The sequence below is a fragment of the Macrotis lagotis genome, chromosome 1 (genome assembly GCF_037893015.1).
Source record: "Macrotis lagotis isolate mMagLag1 chromosome 1, bilby.v1.9.chrom.fasta, whole genome shotgun sequence".
In the NCBI taxonomy this organism is placed as follows: domain Eukaryota; kingdom Metazoa; phylum Chordata; class Mammalia; order Peramelemorphia; family Peramelidae; genus Macrotis; species Macrotis lagotis.
This window is the reverse complement of record NC_133658.1, coordinates 243,311,137-243,335,520: the sequence shown is the minus strand read 5'-3', so window position 1 is coordinate 243,335,520 and position 24,384 is coordinate 243,311,137. Positions and strand designations below refer to the sequence as shown.

At 36.5% G+C, this 24,384-nt stretch overlaps 1 protein-coding gene across 10 annotated transcripts in view; it reads left to right on the top strand.

The window, feature by feature from the left end:
- NCOA1 (nuclear receptor coactivator 1) overlaps positions 1 to 24,384 on the top strand; it is a 216,921-nt gene that overhangs the window by 171,184 nt on the left and 21,353 nt on the right. For 9 of the 10 annotated variants that reach the window (XM_074209970.1, XM_074209969.1, XM_074209972.1 and 6 more), the window contains 4 exons: positions 169 to 337; positions 4,665 to 4,979; positions 12,798 to 12,899; positions 23,977 to 24,379. In XM_074209970.1, the coding sequence (XP_074066071.1) occupies positions 169 to 337; positions 4,665 to 4,979; positions 12,798 to 12,899; positions 23,977 to 24,379 (989 nt within the window). The remainder of the gene's footprint in view (positions 1 to 168; positions 338 to 4,664; positions 4,980 to 12,797; positions 12,900 to 23,976; positions 24,380 to 24,384) is intronic. The other variant, XM_074209974.1, reaches the window with a different exon arrangement.

Below are 24,384 nucleotides of genomic sequence, written 5' to 3'. Positions count from 1 at the left end.
TATATAAATATCAATACATTACAATTCAATCTTTAGTTCACAATATAACAATCTTATATAGAGAATTTCACAGAAATTTTTTATAATCATTTTTTAACCCCACCAAAATTGAAAATTTCTTTACTTTTGACATCATAATTATTCAACCTGATTTTCTTATTTCTACAGTCAGTGTATTACCTCCCAGCTAGATGAGCTCCTGTGCCCACCAACAACAATAGAGGGAAGAAATGATGAGAAGGCTCTTCTTGATCAACTGGTATCCTTTCTCAGTGGCAAGGATGAAACTGAACTTGCTGAGATAGATCGAGCCCTTGGAATTGATAAACTTGTCCAGGTATTCCTTTTTCTTTCTTTCTTTCTTTCTTTCTTTCTTTCTTTCTTTCTTTCTTTCTTTCTTTCTTTCTTTTTTTTTTTAAGATTTTGGCAAGGCAAATGTGGTTAAGTGGCTTGCCCAAGGCCACACAGCTAGGTAATTATTAAGTGTCTGAGACAGGATTTGAACCCAGGTACTCCTGACTCCAGGGCCAGTGCTTTATCCACTGCACCACCTAGCCACCCCCCACTGCGCCACCTAGCCACCCCCAAGGTATTCCTTAATGTTTGGACTAGTATATGGATAAAAAAAGAAGATACGTCACCAACATTATTAAAACATTGGTTTCATGTCATTTTTTAATCTAACTAATTTTATAGTTTTAATTATTCTTTTGATTGTTATCAGTTTAAACCATATTATGAATTACAAATAACTCTAATAACTCATTGTTACTTGGAGTTAATCCAAAAATTTTTAATGATAGGCCAACAGAGAACATGCCCTGATTGCATTTACCAACCTGCAGAGAATTAATGTGTATGGATCTGAGTTTGTAGACTTGTAGCCAGAAAGTTAGTTGGTTAGCACTTGATCAATTTTTTTAATTGATTTTTTATTCACATTTTGTACAATTTTTTTTACATTAATAAAATATTCTTGTTTACAAGTAAATAAAATACCCCTCCCCCCATGAATATAGATAGACTTGCTTGGGCGAGAAAAGTAAAGGGGAGAGAAAAAAAATTAAAACAAAAAAAAAATAATAGTAATAATTGTAGGTATGACCAGGTGGCACAATGGACAAAGCACCAGCCCTGGAGCCACGAGCACCCGAGTCCATATCCAGCCTCATAAACCCAATAATCACCCAGCCATGTGACATGCAAAGCCACCCGATCCCCACTGCCCTGCAAAAACCAAAAAAAAAGGAAAAAAAAGACCCAAAACAAAATAAAATAGTAATAATAGTAGGGGTGGCTGGGTGGCAGACAGAGCATTGGCCCTTGAGCCAGGAGCACCTGAGTCTGAATCCGGCCCCAGACACCCAAAGATCATCCTGTTATGTGGCCCCAGGCAGGCCACCCAACCCCACTTGCCCTGCACCCTCCCCCAAATAATAATAACAAAAAATGTGTTTCAGTCTTTGTTCCAACACCAACAACTCTGTCATGGGTGGATCACATTCTTTATGATAAGTCCATCACAAAAGTTACTTCCATATTTTTCCAATGTTGCCATTGCTGATCGAAACTCCCTCCTTTCTTATTTTTCCACTACCATGTACTATATTTTCTCTCTCCTTTCACTCTGACTCTGCTGTAGGGTCGCTGAGTGGCGCAGCAGACAGATCCCTGGTCCTGGGGCCAAGAAGCCCTGAGCCCCCATACCACCCCTTAGGCCCAGAATCCACCTGGCCCTATGGTCCTGGGCAGGCCATCCAATCCCAGCCCCTTGCAAGAAGTAAAAAAAGAAAATGTGTTATATCTGACCACTGTCCCCCCATGGTCCATCCTCTCCTCCTTTATTCACATCCCCACCCCTTCCCCCTGCTCCCCCCTCCTTCTTACTCCAGTTGTCTATACCCCATTGAGTGTATTTGCTGTTTCCTCTCCTAGCCATCTCTGATGAGAGCAAAGATTCCCTCATTCCCCCTAGCCTCCCCCTTCCATTTCATTGCAATAGCTCATTGTAATAAAAAAAAAAAAATCTTATTATGTGAAATATCTTGGACTATTTTCTTTCTCCCATTCTATTTCCCTTTTTTTCCTATTGACTCCATTTTTACACCATATTTTATCTTTGAATTCAGCTTTCTCCTGTGCTTCAACTATAAAAGCTCCCTCTACCTGCTCTATTAACTGAGAAGGTTCATATGACTATTATCAGTGTCATTTTTCTATGCAAGAATACATGCAGTTCATCATCATTAAGTCTCTCATATTTCCCCCCCTCCTCCAATCTCCATGCTTCACCTGAGTCCTGTATCTGAAGATCAAACCTTCTGTTCAGCTCTGGCCATTCCAAAAGGAACATTTGAAATTCCCCTGGTTCATTGAAAGTCCATCTTTTTCCCTGGAAGAGGACATTCAGCCTTGCTGGGTAGTTGATTCTTGGCTGCATTCTAAGCTCTTTTTGCCTTCCAGTATATTGTATTCCAAGCCCTACAAGCTTCCAATGTAGCTGCTGCTAAGTCCTGTGTGATCCTGACTGCAGCTCTACGATATTTGAACTGTGTCCTTCTGGCTGCTTGTAATATTTTCTCTTTGACTTGGGAGTTCTGGAACTTGGCTATAATATTCCTGGGGGTTGGTTTTTTGGGATCTCTTTCTTTGGGGGATCAGTGGATTCTCTCCATTTCTATTTTGCCCTCTGCTTCTAGAATATCAGGGCAATTTTCCTATAGTAATTCTTTGAAAATGATGTCAAGGCTCTTTTCCTGATCATGACTTTCAGGTATTCCAATAATTTTTAAATTATCTTTCCTAAGTCTATTTTCCATATCAGTTGTTTCTTCAATGAGATATTTCACTTCTTCTAATTTTTCATTTTTTTTTGGTTTTGAAGTATTGATTCCTGATTTCTGGTAAATTCATCAATCTCCCTGAATTCTATTCTTTGTCTGAAGGATTTGTTCTCCTCAGAGAGTTTTCTTATCTCTTTTTCCATCTGGCCAATTTTGCTTTTTAAAGCATTCTTCTCCTCACTAACTTTTTGAACTGTTTTATCCATTTGACCTAAGCTAGTTTTTAGCATGCTATTTTCTTCAGCATTTTTTTGGATTTCCTTGACTAAGCTGCTGACTTCATTTTCATGTTTTTCCTGCATCTCTCTCCTTTCTTTTCCCAGTTTTCCTTCCAACTCCCTCATTTGATTTTCAAAGTCTTTTTTGAGCTCTGTCATAGCCTGAGCCCAATTTCTGTTTTTCTTGGAGTCTTTAGATGCAGGAGCTTGTGCTTCCTCATCTTCAGACTGAGTATTTTGATCCTTCTTGGGCTTATTTGCAAAATATTTCTCAGTGGTCTTCTTCTTGTTTCTTTGCTTGCTCATTTTCCCAGCCTAAGCCTGTTTTTTGGGGTGCTTCCTGATCTTTTGGGACATTCCCACAAGGGTCTCAGTGTGTGAGGCTCTGTCCTCCCTCCTGATCTGTGAATGACCATAAGCACCCCCCTCTGCCACAAGGCCGAGGTAGGGGGGCCCTGTTGTTCTATTGGGGGGGGCCTAGACTGGGATCAGGATCTGAATGTGGTCAGAGCCCCAGAGTCCTGTTCCAGGGGCAGATCTTGGCAGTCTCTCTCTCTCTCTCTCTTCACTCCCCTCCCTCTGCTCAATGGGCTCATGCCCTGGGGGCTCCTGCTTATGGGCTCTGCCTACTTCTGTTTCCTGGTCTGGGCTGCTGAAACACCAAGCTGCTTGCTGTGTGCCCTGAGGGCTGGGCTCCATGTGCTCGCTCTGGCAGAGGTCCCCCGCTGTTCCCCTACTTTGTGCCTGGTGCTCCCTGGGGTGCAGCTCAGGAGACTCCCCCACTGCTGTGAGCTGTGGCTCCCAGCTCCCTGGGGCTGCCTCTGGGAGGCTGAAGTTCTTTTGCTTGGGCCACCCCTCTGACCCCGGGGAGCAGAGCCTTTCTGCTCTTGTCCAGGTTACCTTGAGTAGAAGAACTGCCTCACTGGGTCCCTTTGTGGGTTCTGTTTCTCGAAAGTTTAGTTAAGAGTCCTTAGCTTATGAGTTTTTATCAGAGAGCTCCTAAGACTGGATCCCTTCATGTCACCATCTTGGCTCCGCCTCCCACTTGATCAATTTTTAAACACAGCAACTCATTAATTTATCTTTTAAGACATGGAGGGGTTTTAGTTGGCATTAGTGAAGAGTATACACACTAATAAAATTAGCTCCTAAACATTGAGACAATTTGTCTTTAATTGTTACTGTTAATTATCTTTAGTCTGTTTTATGTAACGCTTGTTTTTTCTCAATAAAGGGTCACTATCAGGAATTTTTAAGTTGAAAAAATATATAGAGCAGAAGTTCAGGTTAGAATTTTTCTCATGGTATTTGATTCATTCTTAGACCTGTTCAGAAGACAATGTAAAATTTTACTGATCTTTCATTGATTTAAATGTTTGTTTTATTTGTATTTTCATTCTGTTATTCCACTTAAGAGCAACTTTCTTTATAGATTTAGGTGGCAGGTAACTAAACTCTATTTTGACTATAAGTTAAATTCAGAGAATTCAAAGTAACATTTTCTGGAATATATTCTATACTCAGATTAAAGATTATAATGTTAACAAATATCACAAGTTTTTAGAAATTCACTTTAAAATTGTTCTGGTTCTCTTTGTAACAGGGAGGTGGATTGGAAGTATTAACAGAGAGATTTCAACCACAACAATCAACACCACCTTTAATGATGGAGGAAAGGTCGAACCTGTATTCTCAGCCTTATTCTTCAGCTTCACCTACTACCAATCTCCCAAATCCTTTCCAAGGTATGGTTAGGCAAAAGCCTGCCATGGGAACTATGCCAGTTCAAGTACCACCTCCTCGGGGAGCTTTTCCAACTAACATGGGCATGCAACCCCGCCAGACTCTGAACAGGCCTCCAGCTGCTCCCAACCAACTTAGACTTCAACTGCAACAAAGGTTGCAGGGACAACAGCAGGTAAGTACTGTGCTCAAAATGTGAAAAAGCTCCAGAGTTCTGTGATACAAAAACAGCTACTTGAATCAAAGAAGGATACTATTATCTTTATCTCAGCCCAAACTAGAACTGAGGCAGTCCACCTTTCCTCTCCCTCCCCCTCCCCCTTTCCCCCCAGCCCCTAAATCACTAACTTAGGAGGGGGAAAAGGGGGAAGGAATAATTAAACATTCCACCTCAAAATGGTAATTTTATTTTGTTTCTTCAAGTTTTGTTGGTATTGTTTCTAGAAAAAATATAATCTACACTCCCCTCTATTTTTAAATTAAGAGGTGCCGAAATATTCAGTAAATGAGGCACTGTGTATTTATAATGTGGTGAAAATAATAAAATAGAAGGGGAAGTGAGCAAAAGAAAAGGAGAAATGGCAATGAAAAGAGGTGAATAGGAATAAATGTGTGGAAGTGAGAGTTAAGGGGAAAGAAAGGAAAAGACAAGCAAACAATGCAAGATGTCTGTGGATCAAAGACAAACTATTCTGCTCTAATCCTTTATTCATCTGGGTGGTCACTGGACTTTAATGTGTTTACTCAGTTTTATTCCATTGATTAAAGAACTGTTCTTTATTTAGGTAGTCAAAGAGGAACATAGCCTCTACTCTTAAAATTTAAGAGTTTAGTTGAGGAAATAAGAAAAACACCCCTGAAAAGTTAAGTAACTGCAACTAGGTGGCCCAGTGGATAGAGCACTGACCCTGGAATCTAGATGACCTGAGTTCAAATGCAGCCTTAGACAGTTAATTACTTAGCTGTGTGACCTTGGGCAAATCGCTTAACCCCATTGCCTTTTTTTAAAAAAAAAAAGGAAAAGAAAAAAAGGAAAAGTTGAGTACTGCATATAGGCCTGATATAAATGGGAAGGCCTTCGGTTTTTCTGGACTAAGGTTCTTTTCTGTGATAGACTATCTGTCAAGACTAATAAAATCCATCTCTTAATTATCCCTTTTGCTGATTCTTATAAATGAATGGATGCACAAAAAGCCCTTGAAATTTAGTTTAAAAAATGGGAAAAACCTGAGTTTTGCATTGATATATTTATCTAACAAGTTCTCAACACAGTTACTCAAGAGCTGATACCTTTGATATACTTCTTCCAAGTCATACCCCATCTAGAATATTTTCTTAATATTAGAATGTTCTTTGATAAGTGGGACATGTCCATATGACTGTAAAGGGAATATTGTGGAAACTTAAAATTTTTTTAATAGTTTATTTATGGGAGGGGCAGTTAGGTGTCACATTGGATAGAGAGAGCACTGAACATAGAATCAGGAGGACCTGAGTTCAAATCTGGCCTCAGACACTTAATAATTACCTAGCTGTATGAACTTGGGCAGGTCACTTAATCCCACTGCCCTGCAAAAAACAAAAAAAAGTTGATTTATGGGAAAGATCTTCGGCTTGATCCCAGAAAGCAAAAGTAAGACTCATGGGTGATAATTATAAGGAGGTAGATTTCAACTCAATATAAATAAAAATTTCCTTATAGTCAGAGCAATTCAAAAATAAAATGTCAGAAGAGAAATGAGTTCCTCTTCAGCTGAAAGTCTTCAAGCAGAGGTTAGATGAGCTTTTGGATTTAACTGAGTGCATCAATCTCTTAGTATGTGCTAGGGACCAAGAATATTATGATAGTTATACAAATGTATTACTTCAAGAAGTTTATAATCAGTTTTGATTCTTTTAAATGGGGTTGGTTTACATGACATTTGATTTTTCTTCCAATTCTGCATAAGGAGGTCTATGAATGACACAAGGACTTTGGACTTCTCATCTTTTTTTTTTTAATTTTATTTAAGGCAATGGGGTTAAGTGACTAGCCCAGGGTCACACAACTAGATGATTATTAAGTGTCTAAATCCAGATCTGAACTCAGGTCCTCCTGACTGCACCCTAACTTCTCGTGATCTTTTTGTAGGAGATACAAACTTGAAGGTTTGAGAGTATAATTACATTTCTTTCTTCTTCCCAGTTAATGGTTATAAGAATTGAAGAGAAAAAAGAATATGGAAATTAACAATGTGTCCCCCTGAAAGAACTAGTCCATAGTTTATGATACTAGAAAATTGACTTTGTCCTAGAGTTAAAAAGTATATTCATGAAGACTGGGTTAAGAAAAGCAATTTTGGATAAAAGACTTTAAACTCATTAATAAATATAAAGAATGTGATGTTGGTTATGTCCCTTAATCTTCTTGGACTTTAGTTTCTTTGTCTGTTAAAATAATGGGATTAGACTAGAAGGCCTCTAAAGTCATGTTCACCTCTCCATCTGTGATTCTACTAGTCCTCATGGATATTGTCTATATTTTAGGGTGTTCAAAGCACTCAACTACAACTCCCCTGTGAAGTAGATTGTCAGTATCAATTTTGAGGGAAAGGGAGAAAACCAAATCCCCCCCCCCAAAAAAAAACAACAACACATTAATAATATGAAAGACAACATAGGCCATGAAAACAAGTAGCTGAACCCAAACATTCCAAACAAAGAGCTTGGTTTAGAATAATATTTATAGCTTCTTCTATCTGTGGAAATGCAGAATAAAAATAATATACTTACTCCAAGTAAACGTGGTTTCATAGTTATCATGGATATTTGGTGGCAAAGGGATGAAAATCCTTTGGCATTCAGTATTTTGTCCATTTAGATGCTCAAGATTACAAATATATTTATATATAGTTATGTTCTCAAAAATACAAGTTCAGGATTATGCTATTATCTGTTAGGTAACTTAGATTGTCAAAATTTTTCCCCATATAAATATTTGACAATCTAACTTATAGATTTTAATATGCATCAATAAAAGCTAATACAGTCTTAGAGTACATTTTTAGTATATATCATTCATATTGTTAAAAAAATAATCTTGTATTTCGTATAATTAATAACTATAGCTAAGCATTTATATTTTTGTGACAGTATAAAAGGATCTATGCTAAGTGGTTTATGAGTATTATTTCATTTGATCCACACAACGCTGGGAAGTAGGTGCTGTTATTTCTGTTTTGCAGATGAAGAATCTGAGGCAAACAGAGGTTAAGTACCTTGCCCAGGGTTATACAACTAATAGGTGTCTGAGGCCGGATTTGATCTCCAAGCTGTAAGTTAGACTATATAATCAGACTCTATAGACTGATTATTCATTCTAAGCATCATATTTTAAGAGGGAATTGGCAAACTAGAAGGTATAGAGACTGTCAGCTAGAGTGAGGAGGGAATCTGAAAAACAAGCTTTGGCTGGATGTGCACTGTACTTCTGGTCCTGGGGAGGCTGAGATCATGGCTCACTTGAATTTGAGATCTGGCCTGCATAGGGCTAGAATCCATCAGGTGTTCACCTTTATGTTCAGCAAGAGTTAAGTAACCCCTGGGAGATAAGGGCTGCCAGGATGGTGGAAAGATTTGTTAACCAGCCCATGTTGGGAAATAGGAGAACTGGTCAAACCTTCTGTCCCAATCAGTGATGAAATTCAGTTCATAAGTAGTTATTGTACTTCCCACCTCAGTGAGATAAGAAGAAGCAGGGAGGGGGAAGAAGGGTGGGCCAGTGGGTGGATGGGTGGATGGGTAAAAGAGGAAGGAAGAATTATATGCATTAGAAATGTGCAAAATATGAGATTTGTTCAGCTTAGAAGAAAAGAAAACTTACAGATGACAGCTATCATGAGAAGTTCACTTTTCTTTTTGCTTCAGAAGGCAAAACAAAGACTTGGAAGTTATTGGAAGTTGAAAGTTATGGGGAGCTAGATTTGATTTCACATAACTAAGAAAAAAGAATTAGACATTTTCAACAGTAAAATTCCTGCCTTATGAAACAATGAACTCGTTATTACTGGCACAAAAACTTATATAACCTCTTTTATGTATCCCCTATCTTGACTTACACAACTACATTCTTAGTTCAGACTGTCATATCTTTTCATCTTTCTTGTTTCAAAAGTCTTTTAATTGAGCTCCACTCCATTCTGCCAAAGCTATTTTCTTAGAGAATAAAATGACCGTATTATTTCCCTATTCAAGCTTTATTGACTCCATATTACTCTGTAATCAAATATAGACTCCTTTAGTTGGCATTTAAAGCTCTTCACAATCTGACCCATCCTTCCTTTCCACATATATTATGGACTAACCATCATTGATTTAGTTGCTGTTGCTTGTATATTATGGTACATCTTCTCATAATCTTTTGTACTTGTTGGTCCCTATATCTAGAATATTATCTTTCCTCACCCCTGCCTTTTAAAATCCCTATTTTCCTTTAACAATCATCAGAATTTCCACTCTCTTTAGGAAGTCTCTTCTTATTCCCCCTAGCTTTGGTTACCTTTTTCTCACCTATTTTATATGTGTTTTGTATATACCTTTTAAAATATTTGTGGTCATCTCTTTTGGAATATAAGCTTCTTGAGGGTGCACATGGTTTTTGTTGTTGCTTTCTATCCCCAGCCACTGTATAGTGCTTTTCACACAATAAGCACTTAATAAAAACTTTCTGATTAATACTGGGGTAGAATTTTTTTTTTCTGCCTTACATGTTGCGTGGATATCAAGGGGTAAGCTAGATGGTATCAAACAATGATGGGCAAATGCTTTTGTATTCAAAAGAATTCATTAAAGATTGCTATATTTTGGAATAGTTTTATGTGAGAAGTAGGTTTTGAACTAGTAGTGAAACAAGAATAGTATTTGAATAGGCACAGTAGAATGGAAATTTTTCAGATAACAGACAACGAATGCTAGAGGCAAGAATGAGCAGGGTATATTTTGGAAGATAATTACTAAACCATTTTACCTGGAAGAAAGTCCTTGTGTTAGAGATTGCATCTTACACATATGTGTATACTATAAACATTATCATTTTTACTTTAAAAAATTTGCTTTTGGAAGGCAACTGGGGTAAAGTGGCTTGCCTAGGATCACACAGCTACTAAATATAAAGTGTTTGAGGCTGGATTTGAACTAAGGTCCTGACTCCAGGTCTGCTGTTCTATGCACTGTGCCACTAATCTGCCCCTATGTTCAAATGTCAAAGATGTTTTTGTTTAGTTTTTTTTAAGACAATGGGGTTAAGTGACTTGCCCAAGGTCACACAGCTAGGCAATTATTTTTTTTTTTAGGTTTTTGCAAGGCAAATGGGGTTAAGTGGCTTGCCCAATGCCACACAGCTAGGTAATTATTAAGTGTCTGAGACCGGATTTGAACCCAGGTACTCTTGACTCAAGGGCCAGTGCTTTTTTCACTGCGCCACCTAGCCGCCCCACAGCTAGGCAATTATTAAGTGTCTGAGGTTGAATTTGAACTCAGGTCTTCCTGACTCCAGGGCTGGTGCTCTATCCACTGCACCACCTACCTGCCCCTGTTCAGTTTTTTAATAAAGGCTTATTTTACCATTGAACAATAAAGTATTGATTTTGGTTTTACCTTATGGAATCTCAGAAATGTCCACTACTACTTGAAAGTTTGAGTATGAGATCCTATTGTTTCCTGCAGTATTAATTTTGCCCCATTCCACATTGACAGAAAGTTCCATTTATCTATTGTTCTGCCTTTTTTCCCCCCAATTCAGATCCAATTTATCAACTTAGGTTCTAACTAGAAATATGCTCCCCCTATCAATCAAAATAATTCCTTTTAAACTGAGTTAGTGATTATGTGCAGCTTCCATTCTACTCATATCTTCATAGACGCCTCTTTGAACAGAGATATTTACAGGGTCCACTAGGGGGACAAACCATTTTGGAGTTATAAGTACCCATATAACCTTCAAGCTTACTTGTTTCTGACAGGATGAAAGTCTGCCCACATCTGATACTCATCTCATGACTTAGAGAGTCTTCGTGGTATTTTCTCTCTGGTACTTTGCTCTTTTCTTGCTTCTCTAATATTAAGAAAACCTTTTCAGCCCTTTCACAAGTACCAAAGTGAACTGCCTCATAGGTTTTGAAAGTAAAAGAGACCCAGAAGAACATGTAGTTCTATGCCATCATTTTAGAAATGGGGAGATTGAGGTCTAAAGGAATAACTACTTGATGATAATACCAACTTACTCCATTTAATTTTAGATTTTTTTTTCTTGATATAGCTAAAAAAGAAGGGAATTAACATTCTGGAAGTTTCTTAGAATTTTATAAAACTTAAAACTGAAGTTTTTTCCCTATCTTCACTAATTCCATTCAATCTAACCGTATTATGATCCACAAAGTAAAATTATGGGATGGAGATAGGAACTGAAGTCATTTATCAATCATACATTAAGTGCTTACAATGTTCAGGCACTGTGCTAAGTGCTAGATATAGACATGTTGACATTTCATTTTAGTTAACTCTTGAGAAAAACCAGGGTTGCCAAGGAGACAACCAGTGAAAATAGAGTAGGAAAGAGTAAATTTTAATGTGACTGGAAAGGTAGGAAGGGGTCAGGTTGTAAAGGGCTTTAAAAGCCATTGAATTTTATATTTGATTCTAGAGGTAATCATGAATCATTGGAGATAATTGAATAATAAGGTGAAATAATCAGATTTATGCTATAGGAAGGTCACTTTTTCACCTGAGTGTAGGATAAATTGGAATCAGGAGAGACTTGGGTCAAAGAGACCTAACACAATTCATTTAGGCATGATGTGATTTGGGCCTGTAACAGCATGTATTTGTGTGAGTGGAGATAAGGTAAATGAGAAATGGTGTGAAGGTAGAAAACCAGACCAAATTGGAAATATGAATGAGAGATAAGGATGACATCATGGTTATTGACCTGGGTTACTGTGCCTACAGTAGTAATAGGGAAGTTTTAAACTGGAAGGAGTGATCAGGAGGATAGATAATTAAGTCAGTTTTGGATGTTTAAAATAACTATTGGACATCCATTCTTTATGATGATAGATGATAGATTGATGATGATGATGATGATGATGATGATGTAGTAGATGTAAGATAGTAGATGTAAGATAGTAGCTCATGAGACTAGGGCCAGAATATTTATTGATCTCTGATAAGTATTACAAATATGTAGTCATTGTATGGAGATTACAATTGAACCCATGGGAGCCAGTGAACTCAGTAAGCAAGATGGCTCAGAGACAGCCAGGATAGCCCCTTGGAAGATAACCATAGTTAATGGGTATAACCAGGATCCAAGAAAAGAAGAACCAGGAGAGGAGCAATGTCACAAAATTCTTAAAAGGAGAGAAAAGATAACCAGCAGTGTCAGATTGAATAGGATAAGGAATGAGAAAAGGCCATTAGTTTTGTCAAAGGATCATTGGTAATTTTTAGAACAGTTCAGCTGAATAGTGAGGTTGAAAACCTTATTACAATTTTGAAAAAAGTAAGAGGAGAGATTGGAGACACATTAGCAATACAAATATTGTGTGGGCAGAGTGTTTCTAGATTATAAGCTTTTGGGAGGAAACTTGGAGGCACTGTGTTTGAGTTTCATATCTTCTACTTACTAGCTCTATGATCTTGGGTGATAGTTTTTCATCATTTGTAAAAAGAGGAAGTTGGACTGTAGAGATAGCCTTTACAATACTTTCCATACCCTGCTCTCCGATTTTCTCAATTTTACCCTTTTAAAGCCATGATATACTTTTTAATATCCTACTATAACTACTTACTTATCTTGATTCACTGGGTTTTTTGTAAGTGTTGAATATTTAGTCATTTTTGGCAAATGAGTTTGGCAAAAACAATCTTTAAATATCCCTTCTAACTGTTGGGCTAAGCTACATAATGTTTGCTTGTGGCAGTCTAGTTATTTCATTTTCTCCCTGTCTTTCTCCAGTTGATACACCAAAATCGGCAGGCTATCTTAAACCAGTTTGCAGCATCTGCCCCCGTTGGCATTAATATGAGGTCAGGCATGCAACAACAGATCACGCCACAGGTAATGATGGAAAAGTACATATTGTTAGCATTTATCAATCCAGAGCTGTGGTTTTCAAAGTGTGGCTTGGGCTGATCTCTAATGGGAATGAGGTTTACAATATAATATTTTTTTTTCATGTTTACAAGTAATTATATCAGCTCTCATTGTTTGATCACACATGGTGCCATTCTTATTTTTATTGAACATGCTTGTGGGGGGGTGGGAGTTGTTTGCAAATCAGAGTAGGCAAAAGTAGTGTAGTATTTTCTAAGTTAAAGGAAATGCACAGTTTTATAAAGCCCTTTGGGCATTGTTTCAGATTGTTTTCTAGAATGGTTATTATCAGTTCACAACTTTACTAACAGTGTATTAGTGGCCCAATTTTTCCACATCCTTTCCAACATTTGTCATTTTCTTTTTCTGGCATATTAGCCAATTTGATAAGATTTGAGAATTGTTTTTTTTTAATTTTCATAACATGAAAGCAAGAAGAAAAAAATTAAAAGTAGGTTTCAGCTATATGAAAGGAATATATCCCAGGCTGTTTCAGTGATTTGGAGACTTAAATAATGTTTTCCTAACAGAGGCAGGTCAGTAATCCTTAACACAGTAATCCCATATTAATCCATATTATAATTCTTTATGGGTTAAGGTCCACGGTCTAAAATGAGTCATCCTAAGGTGTGGGGGTAGGGCTGAGAAGAACCATGGGCAAGGAAAGAAGGATTCAAGGAAATGATTATATTAAAATCTGTCATTGGAGTTGGAAGTATTCCCCAGCACAAAAGAAATACACAGAGGAAAAGGGATGAATTGATGAGTTGCTGCCCTTGGATTTGACCTACTGAATTTTTGACATCATTTCTTTCAAAGAATGAGAAAGAACTAAATTGCATATACTTTTAGTACTATAATATCAGTCAAAAAAGAAAATGATCCAAATATATGTTGGAAAATGTTGTTTGAACTTAAGAAACTAGAGAAGCCATTATAGAATACACAGCTCTCTTAGGCCTATGTATCATGAATACTTTCTTCAGTGAATTGAGTTGTACTAACATGATAAAAGAAGACACCTCATCATGAGGATAATTGAAGAGAGTGTAAAAGTTGACTTGAAGCTTAACGTTAAAAAAAAAACTAAGATCATGGTATTTTGTTCCATTACTTTCTGGTAAATAGAGGGGAGTAGAAATGAAGCAGTGTCAGAATTTATATTTTTGGGCACAAAGACTACTTACTACAGACAGCAGTGCTGCTGTCATGAAATTAAAAGGTGATTGTTCCTTGTTTGGAAAGCTGTAGCAAATCTGAATAGCATACTAAAAAACAAAGACATCTTGTTGACAAAGATCTGTAGAGCCAAATTTTTTTTTCCAGATGTAATGTGGGGCTTTAAGAGTTTGTCTCTATAAAAAAAAATGATTGATGCTTTACAGTTGAATGATACCATTACAATGAAGCTGTATCTTGAATTCATTTTTTTGAATCAGTTTCCTGTGTATAGTGAGAACACTCATCTTCCTAAAAATTTATTTTTTATAATTATCATTTTCTCTCACTGCCCTTCCATAAAAACATAAAAGCACTGACAAAAACATAGTCCAGCAGAACAAATTCCCAAATTGACCAGACTTCCAACAAGAGTTAAAATGAGAAAATATGGCATATATTTAAAACATCTCCAGGGTGGCTAGGTGGTGCAGTGGATAGAGCACCAGCCCTGGAGTCAGGAGTACCTGAGTTCAAATCCAGCCTCAGACACTTAATAATTACCTAGCTGTGTGGTCTTGGACAAGCCACTTAACCTCATTTGCTTTGCAAAAAAAAAAAAAAAAAAAAGTCTCCAAAAAGGAGTCACAAAGAGCCTGACATGATGGAAAAACAACTAAACAAGAACCTTACTTTATTATGCAAGCTATTGAACATTAAAAAAAAGGACATGGATAAAGGAATAAACATCAACACAGACTATCACCATTTCCTAAAACTGTTTAACTGATAGAAATCATAGCTATTATGAGACCAAAATAGGCTGAAAGCCACCTTATCCAGTAAATATTTGCAATGCTACACAAACCTACATATGATAGCAGGACCAATTTATATCATAAATTAATTCACCAGATCTTACAGCGAAATTTGGAGGAAGTTAGGCCAAAGCTCCACTTAATCTACATCATTCCAAGAACATTTTTTCTTTTTTTTCTTTTTATTTTAAGGCAATGGGGTTAAGTAACTTGCCCAAGGTCACACAGCTAGGCAATTATTAAATGTCTGAGGCTGGATTTGAAGTTTGTTCCTCCTAATTCTGGGGCTGGTGCTCTATCCACTGCGCCACCTAGCTGCTCCCCCAAGAACATTTTAAGATGAAAGTAGAAGATAATACATGACCACCCCCCTCCAAAAAAAACAGTGGGGGGGATATCTCAGGATTTATTAAAAACAAACTTTGTTATCCTCTCCATAACATTTAGAGCTACTACACTCACATTCTGAACATCTCAATCTCCTATGAGTTATGTGAGCAAGAAGAAATTATACTAATGGAATTATGCCAATGGTAAGTTTGGTCAGACAAAGTACATTTGGAGAAGAACTTTAGTGGAAGAGACACTATTTTGATGGCATCAAGGCATTGATTCTCAAGATATCTCAATACAAAAGAAGAAGAAAGATCAAAAAATACCAGTAACTGCTAATTCCTTCTTTCCCATATTTTAAAAAAATCTTTGAGAATAATCTACATTGAGAATATCATTGATGAAAGTATCAGAAAAGAGTGGCCCTTTTCTGGCTCCACAGACTACATACAATTGACTAAAAGTTACAGGGAATATGAGATCCCATCACTGATTATTTGTTATCTATTAAATCATTTGATTCTATAAAGCAAAACATAGCTTTAGAAGTTTTACTCCAACAAAGTATCTCCCATGGAAATGTTAAAAAATAGAAAATTTTTTCAACCTATAATAAGTTTCTGGGGGTTTTGTTGTTGTTGTTGTTGTTTTTTGTTGTTGTTGTTGTTTTTTTAGTTTTTGCTAGGCAATGGGGTTAAGTGGCTTGGCCAAGGCCACACAGCTAGGTAATTATTAAGTGTCTGAGACCGGATTTGAACCCAGGTACTCCTGACTCCAGGGCCGGTGCTTTATCCACTGAGCCACTTAGCTGCCCACCTATAACAAGCTTCAAGCAAGCCATTAGACAGGGAGAGAGAGATGCATTTAAAAAAGATGTTTGCCACTGTCATATAATAATAATGATGATGATGATGATAGCTATCATTTATTTTTTAATTAATTTTTATTAAAGATATTTTTAGTTTTACAATTTTCCCCCATCTTACTCCCCCCCCCCCCATGGAAAGCAATCTGTCAGTCTTTACTTTGTTTCCATGTTGTACCTTGATCCAAATTGTGTGTGATGAGAGAAATCATATCCTTAGAGAAGAAACAAGAAGTCTAAGAGGTAACAAGATCAGACAATAAGATATCTGTTTTTTTCCTAAATTAAAGGGAATAGTCCTTGAACTTTATTCATACTCCACATCTCCTTATCTGGATACAGATGGCACTCTCCTTTGCAGACAGCCCAAAATTGTTCCCACTTGTTGCACTGATTGGAATGAGTGAGTCCTTCAAGGTTGATCAACACTCCCATGTTTCTGTTAGGGTATACAGTGTTTTTCTGGTTCTGCTCATCTCACTCAGCATCAGTTCATGCAAATACCTCCAGGCTTCCCTGAAATCCTGTCCCTCCTGGTTTCTAATAGAACAGTAGTGTTCCATGACATACATATACCGCAGTTTAATAGCTATCATTTATATGCAACCTACTTGTGTGTCAAGAGCTATGTGAAACACTTTATGCATATTTCATTTGATCCTAACAATCTTGGGATATTGGTGCTAGCATTATTTCCATTCTACATATGAGGAAACTGAGGATAATTGCCATCCCCAGTGCCACACAGTAGAAGCTGAATTTAAACTCAGGTCATGATGATTCCAGGTTGGGCACTCCACTTTGCCACCTAGCTATAATGATGATGATGATGATGATGATGATGATGATGATGATGATGATGATGATGATGATGATAATAATGGTGATGATAATGATAATTATCCTTAATTTTTGAGGAAGACCATGGCATCAAGGAGATGATGTCATGACAAGAACATAAATTGGATTGGGGGGGGGGGGGTGTTAAGCCAAGTCATCAATCTCAATTTCTCCTCCAGAGCCATCTGGTTCCAGTGACTAGATAGGAATCAGGATGACTGGAGATGGCCCTGGATGTGAGGAAATCAGAGCTAAGTGACTTGTGAAGATCACACAGATAAGTAAGTGCCTGAGGCCAGAGTAGAACTTGGGTCCTCTTAACTTTAGAGTTGACACTCTACCTACTTTTACATCTAGCTGCCCTCACCTAGCTATACTACAACATGGACTTGTCCATCATAACATCCAGAAGAAAGAAGAGGTCTTTCAGATTCTCCTGCTTGTAGGTGGCCAGGTACTGTTTTGGAGCTTGATGCAATATTTCAGTTCCTTCAGTGAAGTCGATAATATTATAAGGAATTCAGCTGTACAAACTTCACTGGAAAACCAAGTGGATAAAAAATGTTTATTGTACAATTCACATACATAGCTGAATAGGTATCCTACAGAGCAATAAATATATGTTACATATATCGTGTAGGTGAGTAATGATTGGGATTGAACAAGAAGAGCAAGGTGGTCAGGATTGCATTTAGAAAATTACACAATACTTTTAATGAACCTGATGTTTTCCTAGAAATAACGGCCTAGCTTTCTAATACCAATTCTTTCCAGTGATGCCATATGGTCATCAGGTAATCCAAAGGACAGTAAAGAAATTCATGATGTCTTTAGCACATCCCCAACAAAACATGATTCACAAGATTCAATGTTGAGGGACAGGAAAATCACAGTTCTGAGCCTGTCTTGTGTATAGCCACTACTATCCATAAGAATTCCTCTGGTGCACAGATGACATTATGTTATATCATATTTTTATATATTTTATTAAACAATAACCAGTTACATTTTTTGTTTTGCTCAAGAGTGTTGTAATCTGAAGGCTTTGTGTTTGACATTTCTGTACTAAACAACCCCTGTAATCCATTGATACCTGCAGAATTTAAGCAATTAGAAAAGGTTTTTAACAACTTGGAGGGCTATCCCTAGTATATGATGAGATTCAATTTGTACTGTTGGAGGGAGTATGTGTAACAACAGAACACATAATCTAAATTCTTCTTTTCATCTATCTTTTATTTTTATACACACACACACACATATAAACAGAGAGTTGTCACAACATTAGGGCCACAGACCTAAGCATATCTCTAGGTTCTTTTGTAGTTGTAATTCAGTAAGTTTTTGTGCTTTAAAAATCAGTCCATTTTCTTTTCTTTTTAGGACTTTGTTAAATTTCTCGAATGGGGAAGGGAATAAACATTTATAGTATCTAGCACAATGTTTATATGCTTTAGAAATGTTAACACAAATGGGGTTAAGTGGCTTGCCCAAGGCCACACAGCAAGGTAGTTATTAAGTGTCTGAGGCCGGATTTGAACTCAGTTACTTCTGACTCCAGGGCCAGTGCTCTATCCACTGTGCCACCTAGCCGCCCTTATATTCTTTATTTGCTATTTTCTTAGGCCATATAAATAATTCTTTTAATATCTCTTCATTTTATTTCTGTTTATTGAAGAGCAGAGAAATATTGGGAAGAGCAAAAGGCAGGCTCTCCTAGTAATTTCTAGCTTTCTTAAACATAAAATGGATTGGGAAAGAAGCAGCCTGCAAATAGGACAAGGGGCTATAATCACTGTCTTGGCGTTATAGGATTTAAAACAAAAGGAATTTTAGAAATAATCAGATTTCACTTCCTCATATTACAGATGAGTCTAAGTGCCTTCTTGAAGTTCATATAGGTAGTAAGTAGCTTTTTTGACTACAAATAGTGCTTCATCTGCACTGTTCTTTGTGGGCTCTCCATGGCAGCTTTGGGATAAGGAGGGAGTAGCTGACACGTGTAGTGTATTAAGTGCAGTTTAAGTTACCTCTTAATTTTCTTAAGCTGATTATTGCCTTTTTGTGACAACACTCTACTGCTTACTGACTTTTTGTCATCATCTGTTGTACAGGTTCCACTGATCAGAGAATGCTAGCCCTTGATATTGTAATTAAATGTTATTTGAATAAAAATGAGACAATAATGAAAAAGCTCCCCTTAAAGTGACTTTTTTCTCTTAGGCCTCACATCCACTGGAATGATTTTGCCACAAAATAAACCTTATTTTGGGTGTCAAAAATCCTCATTGCCTTTACTCACATCTCTTTATTTCCAATCATGTCCATCTCACTATTGCATAAATATTGAATCCTATGATACTCTAATTCCTTAATCTAGACTCTATAACCTCATTGAAAGAAGACTTAAATAATTGTCTGTAATAGTGCTTATATGTTTCTTTACATCTTTGCATCTCCTGTTTGGGGCTTCCTGTTTCATCACTCATTTGCTTTTCTTTCACCTCTTTGAAGCCTTCCCATTTCCTGAAGCTGAATAGTCTGATATTATACCAGGTTCTTCATAAGATTTATCTTTTTTCTAACAAAAGACCTCACCCAGAACAAGGCTCCCTCTCTCCAAAAGAAGTCACCTAAAGGGGCGGCTAGGTGGCACAGTGGATAGAGCACCGGCCTTGGAGTCAGGAGTACCTGGGTTCAAATCTGGTCTCAGACACTTAATAATTACCTAGCTGTGTGATCTTGGGCAAGCCACTTAACCCCATTTGCCTTGCAAAAACCTAAAAAAAAAAAGTTGTAAAAAAAAAGTCACCTAAGAAGAGTAGGAAATCTTGTTTCTCACCCCACACCCCCACCCACCAAAGGCTCATGTCTACAGCCTTAACCTGGAAACTAGATGTTTCTGCCCTGAAATGTAAACATCTTTTACTTATTAGTGGTGGTACTTTCTCAAACAGGTTAACAGTAATAGTAATATTGCTTTTAACAACTTCCTACTCATACCTTTGATTCCGCAAAAGTGTTTTTCTTAACTAATAGTCCGAACCTAAGGTACCTTTGATCTCATAGTTTTTGAGGATGTTAATTTTAACTTTGTTGCCTGTTCTGCTAGGAATACAATTCAGTGCAATGCAAATGCTTTTATAGCCAGATAGAAATCAGTGAAAGAACCAAAAATGAAGGGGGTTGGGCAGTGAGGAATAGAATCTTATTTTTAAAAAAATATAATAGAAGAACAGAGATAAAAAACTGAGAAAATAAGAGTAATTTAAAAAGTACTTATGTGTGCCACACGTGTGAAGGAAAAGGGGAAAGAAGGTTATCACATTTAAATTTCATTCAGTAACTTTTTTAAAAAAAATCTGTGAAATATAATCAGGAATTAAAATCTGGAACTAAAAGAATGTGAAGATCCAAGAAGAAAAAAAGAGTCTTAAATCTTGTTTCAAGAAACAGAGATGGTGGCAGCTAGGTGGCACCGTGGATAGAGTACCAGCCCTGGAGTCAGGAAGACCTGAGTTCAGCTGTGGCCTCAGATATTTAATAATTACCTAGCTGTGTGACCTTAGGCAAGTCACTTTATCCCATTGCTTTAAATAAAAAAAAATAGAAGAAGCAGAGGTACTATATAATGGCCTGGACCAGAGCAGTTAGATTATTTAGATGAAGGTTCATCCAGTAATTCTTGAAATACAACACAGCATAATCGGAAATAGACAGTATTTTATTTTTATTTTATGTGTATGTGTAAATTATTATTCATTTTAAATTTAAATTCAAAACAAGAAAAAACATGAGAGGATATAATAAATTTTTATTTTAAGAAAACCTATGTAAAAACCTACCCATTGTTTTCAAAGTACCTAACTATTCTTTGCTTCCTTTTAGGTTTTCTTTTATTCTCTGCTGTGCACTTTTTACTTAATTTTTTTTTCTCCCTGTGCATTCCTATCTTCCCCTCCTCCCCACAGAGAAAGGTTTCTTAAATTTGGGGATATATATGTATACATACATACACACATATACATACCTACACATATATGCAAATTTCTATTTGTTGTTTCTTTGGAGGTGGAATAATATCTTTCTTTATAGAGCCAAGTCTTTTCTTGTTTTTCTAAAACAACTAGCTCATTTCTTTTATCATAGCCATATCCTTTCTGAGAGATTGCATATGAAAATTTTCTCTTAATTTTCTGCTTTCCCTTTATTTTTTGAATACATTGGTTTTAGTTATATAAGAAAATTTAAATATAAACTAGTCCAAATTATAACTTTATATTTCAACAATGCTCTCCCTTATAGGATCTGGTTTGAGATCTGATATATTTGAATCAGTATCCTAGATTTTAAGGTCTTAAGACAACCTTGTTGGGGTTTTTTTTAAATAGATTGTACTGATGCCCTGATGCCTTTTGTTTTTACATTACTAAAACTTTTTCCATTATCTATCTCCCTCTTCCAAAAACAATCCTAAAACAAATCTGTTGTTTTCAAATAAAAAACAAAGAAAGAAAACTGATAAATACAGAAAAAGAACTCAAAATATGTGCAATGTTTCATCACTATGGAAAGGATTTGGTGGGAATATCTTTTCATATCTCTTCATGGCTATGCTTATTCTTGGTAATTTAACAATTTTCACTTTTGTTTTGTGGTGCTTTTCTCCATTTACATTGTTAGTTATTTTAAGATCTGGGTTAGAGTGCCCTTCTGACACTTAAGTGGCTTACAGAATCATGGGGCAATTCACTGACCACCTTTGAGATGTTTTTCTTTTCTTATTTTTAAAAAAAGACAATAATACTTGTGGGATTTTTTTTTGACTCAGAGCTACTAGATGTTTCCTTTGTGTGAGTGAAATAATAAACCCTTTGTTATTTTTATGGTGGGTGGGGAGTCTACTTTGAATTATTTCTACCAGCATTACATTTGTAGTTATGTAGACTGGGCATTCCTTATGGGGGTTCAGTACTCCACAAACTATTACATCCATCGTTGTTTTCCCATCCTGCAGGCCTTGATTTTCCTTACCAGTGTACTGTATTCTTGTCCCTCCAACCTAGAGCTGGAGCATATAATTTCAGTATCAAGTTTTGAAGTTTAGATATAATAATGGCTACCAAATGAAAACACCTCATGGTATTTTTGCAGTTTACATTGCCCCTCATAACAATCTCATAGTAGTAGTTCCAAGTTCAAGTATTATTACTGAGGAGGCATGCTCAGTGGCAGACTAGAGTCCAGTCTAAGTGTTGTAAATCTAGACTCATTGTCCTTTCTCTTCCTGACAATAGTTTCTCAGGCATGAAAAGAGTTCCTGAAAAGGGGGGACAATTGCTGATACATTAGTAGTGATGTCTAAAGTACCTGTATCCAACAGTTAAATAAGATTAATTTAGCAGGTCAACTTTTAGAACACAAAATAAAATTTTCTTTCCCTAGAATAGATCTAAACTGTTTTTCTTTATAGTAACAAGTACATTAAACCACAGTTCACTAGATAGTAATGACCTGGAGATTATCACCTTGATTAGCAAAAACAAGTGGTGTTAGTAGTAGAATGGGAGATTGGGAGAGAGGAAGTGTAATGATGATGTAGGGTGTAGGAGCATTAGTGATTGTGATGTAGGGTGTAGGAACATTAGTGGTTGTGGTCAGTCATAGAAATAGTACTCTTCTCCTCCTGCTCCTCCTCCTACTACTACCATTACTACTACTGCCCAGCATTTGATCTCTCAGTTCTGTGAGACTAAAACTTGAATGGTTAGTTCATATAGCAATGTGTGGGTCTTAGAAAAAGCTAGATCATTCTTTTTAAACTCATACAGGACTTAAGTAGAACTGTAGGCGATAATAGCACTTTATTACTGAGTATTGATAGTTTCATCAGCAACAACAATATGCCATGCTTTATTCAATAAACAGAAAATATTTTTAATTTTTGCCATTTTTATCTAATTCCCCGTTTTATAATTATAAACTATCTTAGAAGTCCCTATTAACGTTCCTATAATCCCTTGATGTAACAAATCACTGTAAGAGATGTCTTTCTGTATACTTAAAGGATCATGATTTCATGTCAATTTTACCTCTGCTGATGCAGAGTGTCAATCTGGGTGAAAATAAGTTGCTTTGACAACAAAAGAACTTGTAGCATTATGTTCCTTTGGCCTTAAGTTTGGCTAAGATCACACAGGTTTAATTAATTAACAGAAATGGTATTTGAAACCAGATCTTACAACTCCAGAGCTGTTGAATGTTTTACTTTACCACAATGAGCTATAAAAATGTACTAAATTACTGAATAGCTTTCCTTATTCTTTAGAAGTTTCCTGCTTCATCTCATTCACTAAAAGTGATTATCTTGTTAGGCACTGAATTGGGAGCTCTGATTGACCCCTAATGAACATGAACTAAGGTAAATGACAAAGCTAGGAAAAGGATCTCCCATGGAATATATAGAGCATATTTAATTCCCAAGGAGGTGTTGTTTGTTCCTGTGTACCCTTTATTGTTGAAAACATAATTTTTAACAAAATTTCTCAATATATAGAAAGAACTAACAAAATACCCTTAAAATTTTTTTTTCAGTTTGTAGTCTTACTCAGGTGAAAGAGAATTCATCAACAGTCTTCTGGATTTCTTTTTCGCAAATTAAAGGTCTATTCATAGATGTTAAACAATCTATTTTAAAAAATTTTTATTTTTAATTTTTAAATTTTTAATGTTTTAAAATTTTTAATAGATATTTAAACAATTTTAATGAGCAAAGTCATAATTCTGATTAACATTTCTTCTCAGCTTTTGACAGTTAAATCATTACATCTTTTTATTTGAAATTTCAACTTAACTATGATGTTCAAAGCCCATTTTAATATTTCTGACTTATTTTAACAAATTTATTTTCTAATTTTCTTTACATAATGATCATTAATATTATTTACTAGAAAATGACACTAGCCTTTTCCCCATGTTTTTATAGTAGATGTTTATAATAATTTTAACATTTTATTTTCTTTTACAGCCTCCCCTGAATGCCCAGATGTTGGCACAGCGACAGCGAGAATTGTATAGTCAACAGCACCGACAAAGGCAGCTAATACAACAACAGAGAGCTCTTTTAATGAGACAGCAAAGTTTTGGGAACAACCTCCCTCCCTCATCTGGACTCCCAGTTCAAATGGGGACTTCTCGTCTTCCTCAGGGTGCTCCACAGCAATTCCCTTATCCTTCTAGTTATGGTACAAACCCAGGAACTCCTCCAACCTCCACCAGCCCATTTTCACAACTAACATCAAATCCTGAGGCATCTTTGGCCAGCCGCAACACTATGGTCAACCGAGGTATGACAGGGAATGTTGGAGGACAGTTTGGTACTGGAATTAATCCTCAAATGCAGCAGAGTGTCTTCCAGTATCCAGGATCAGGTATG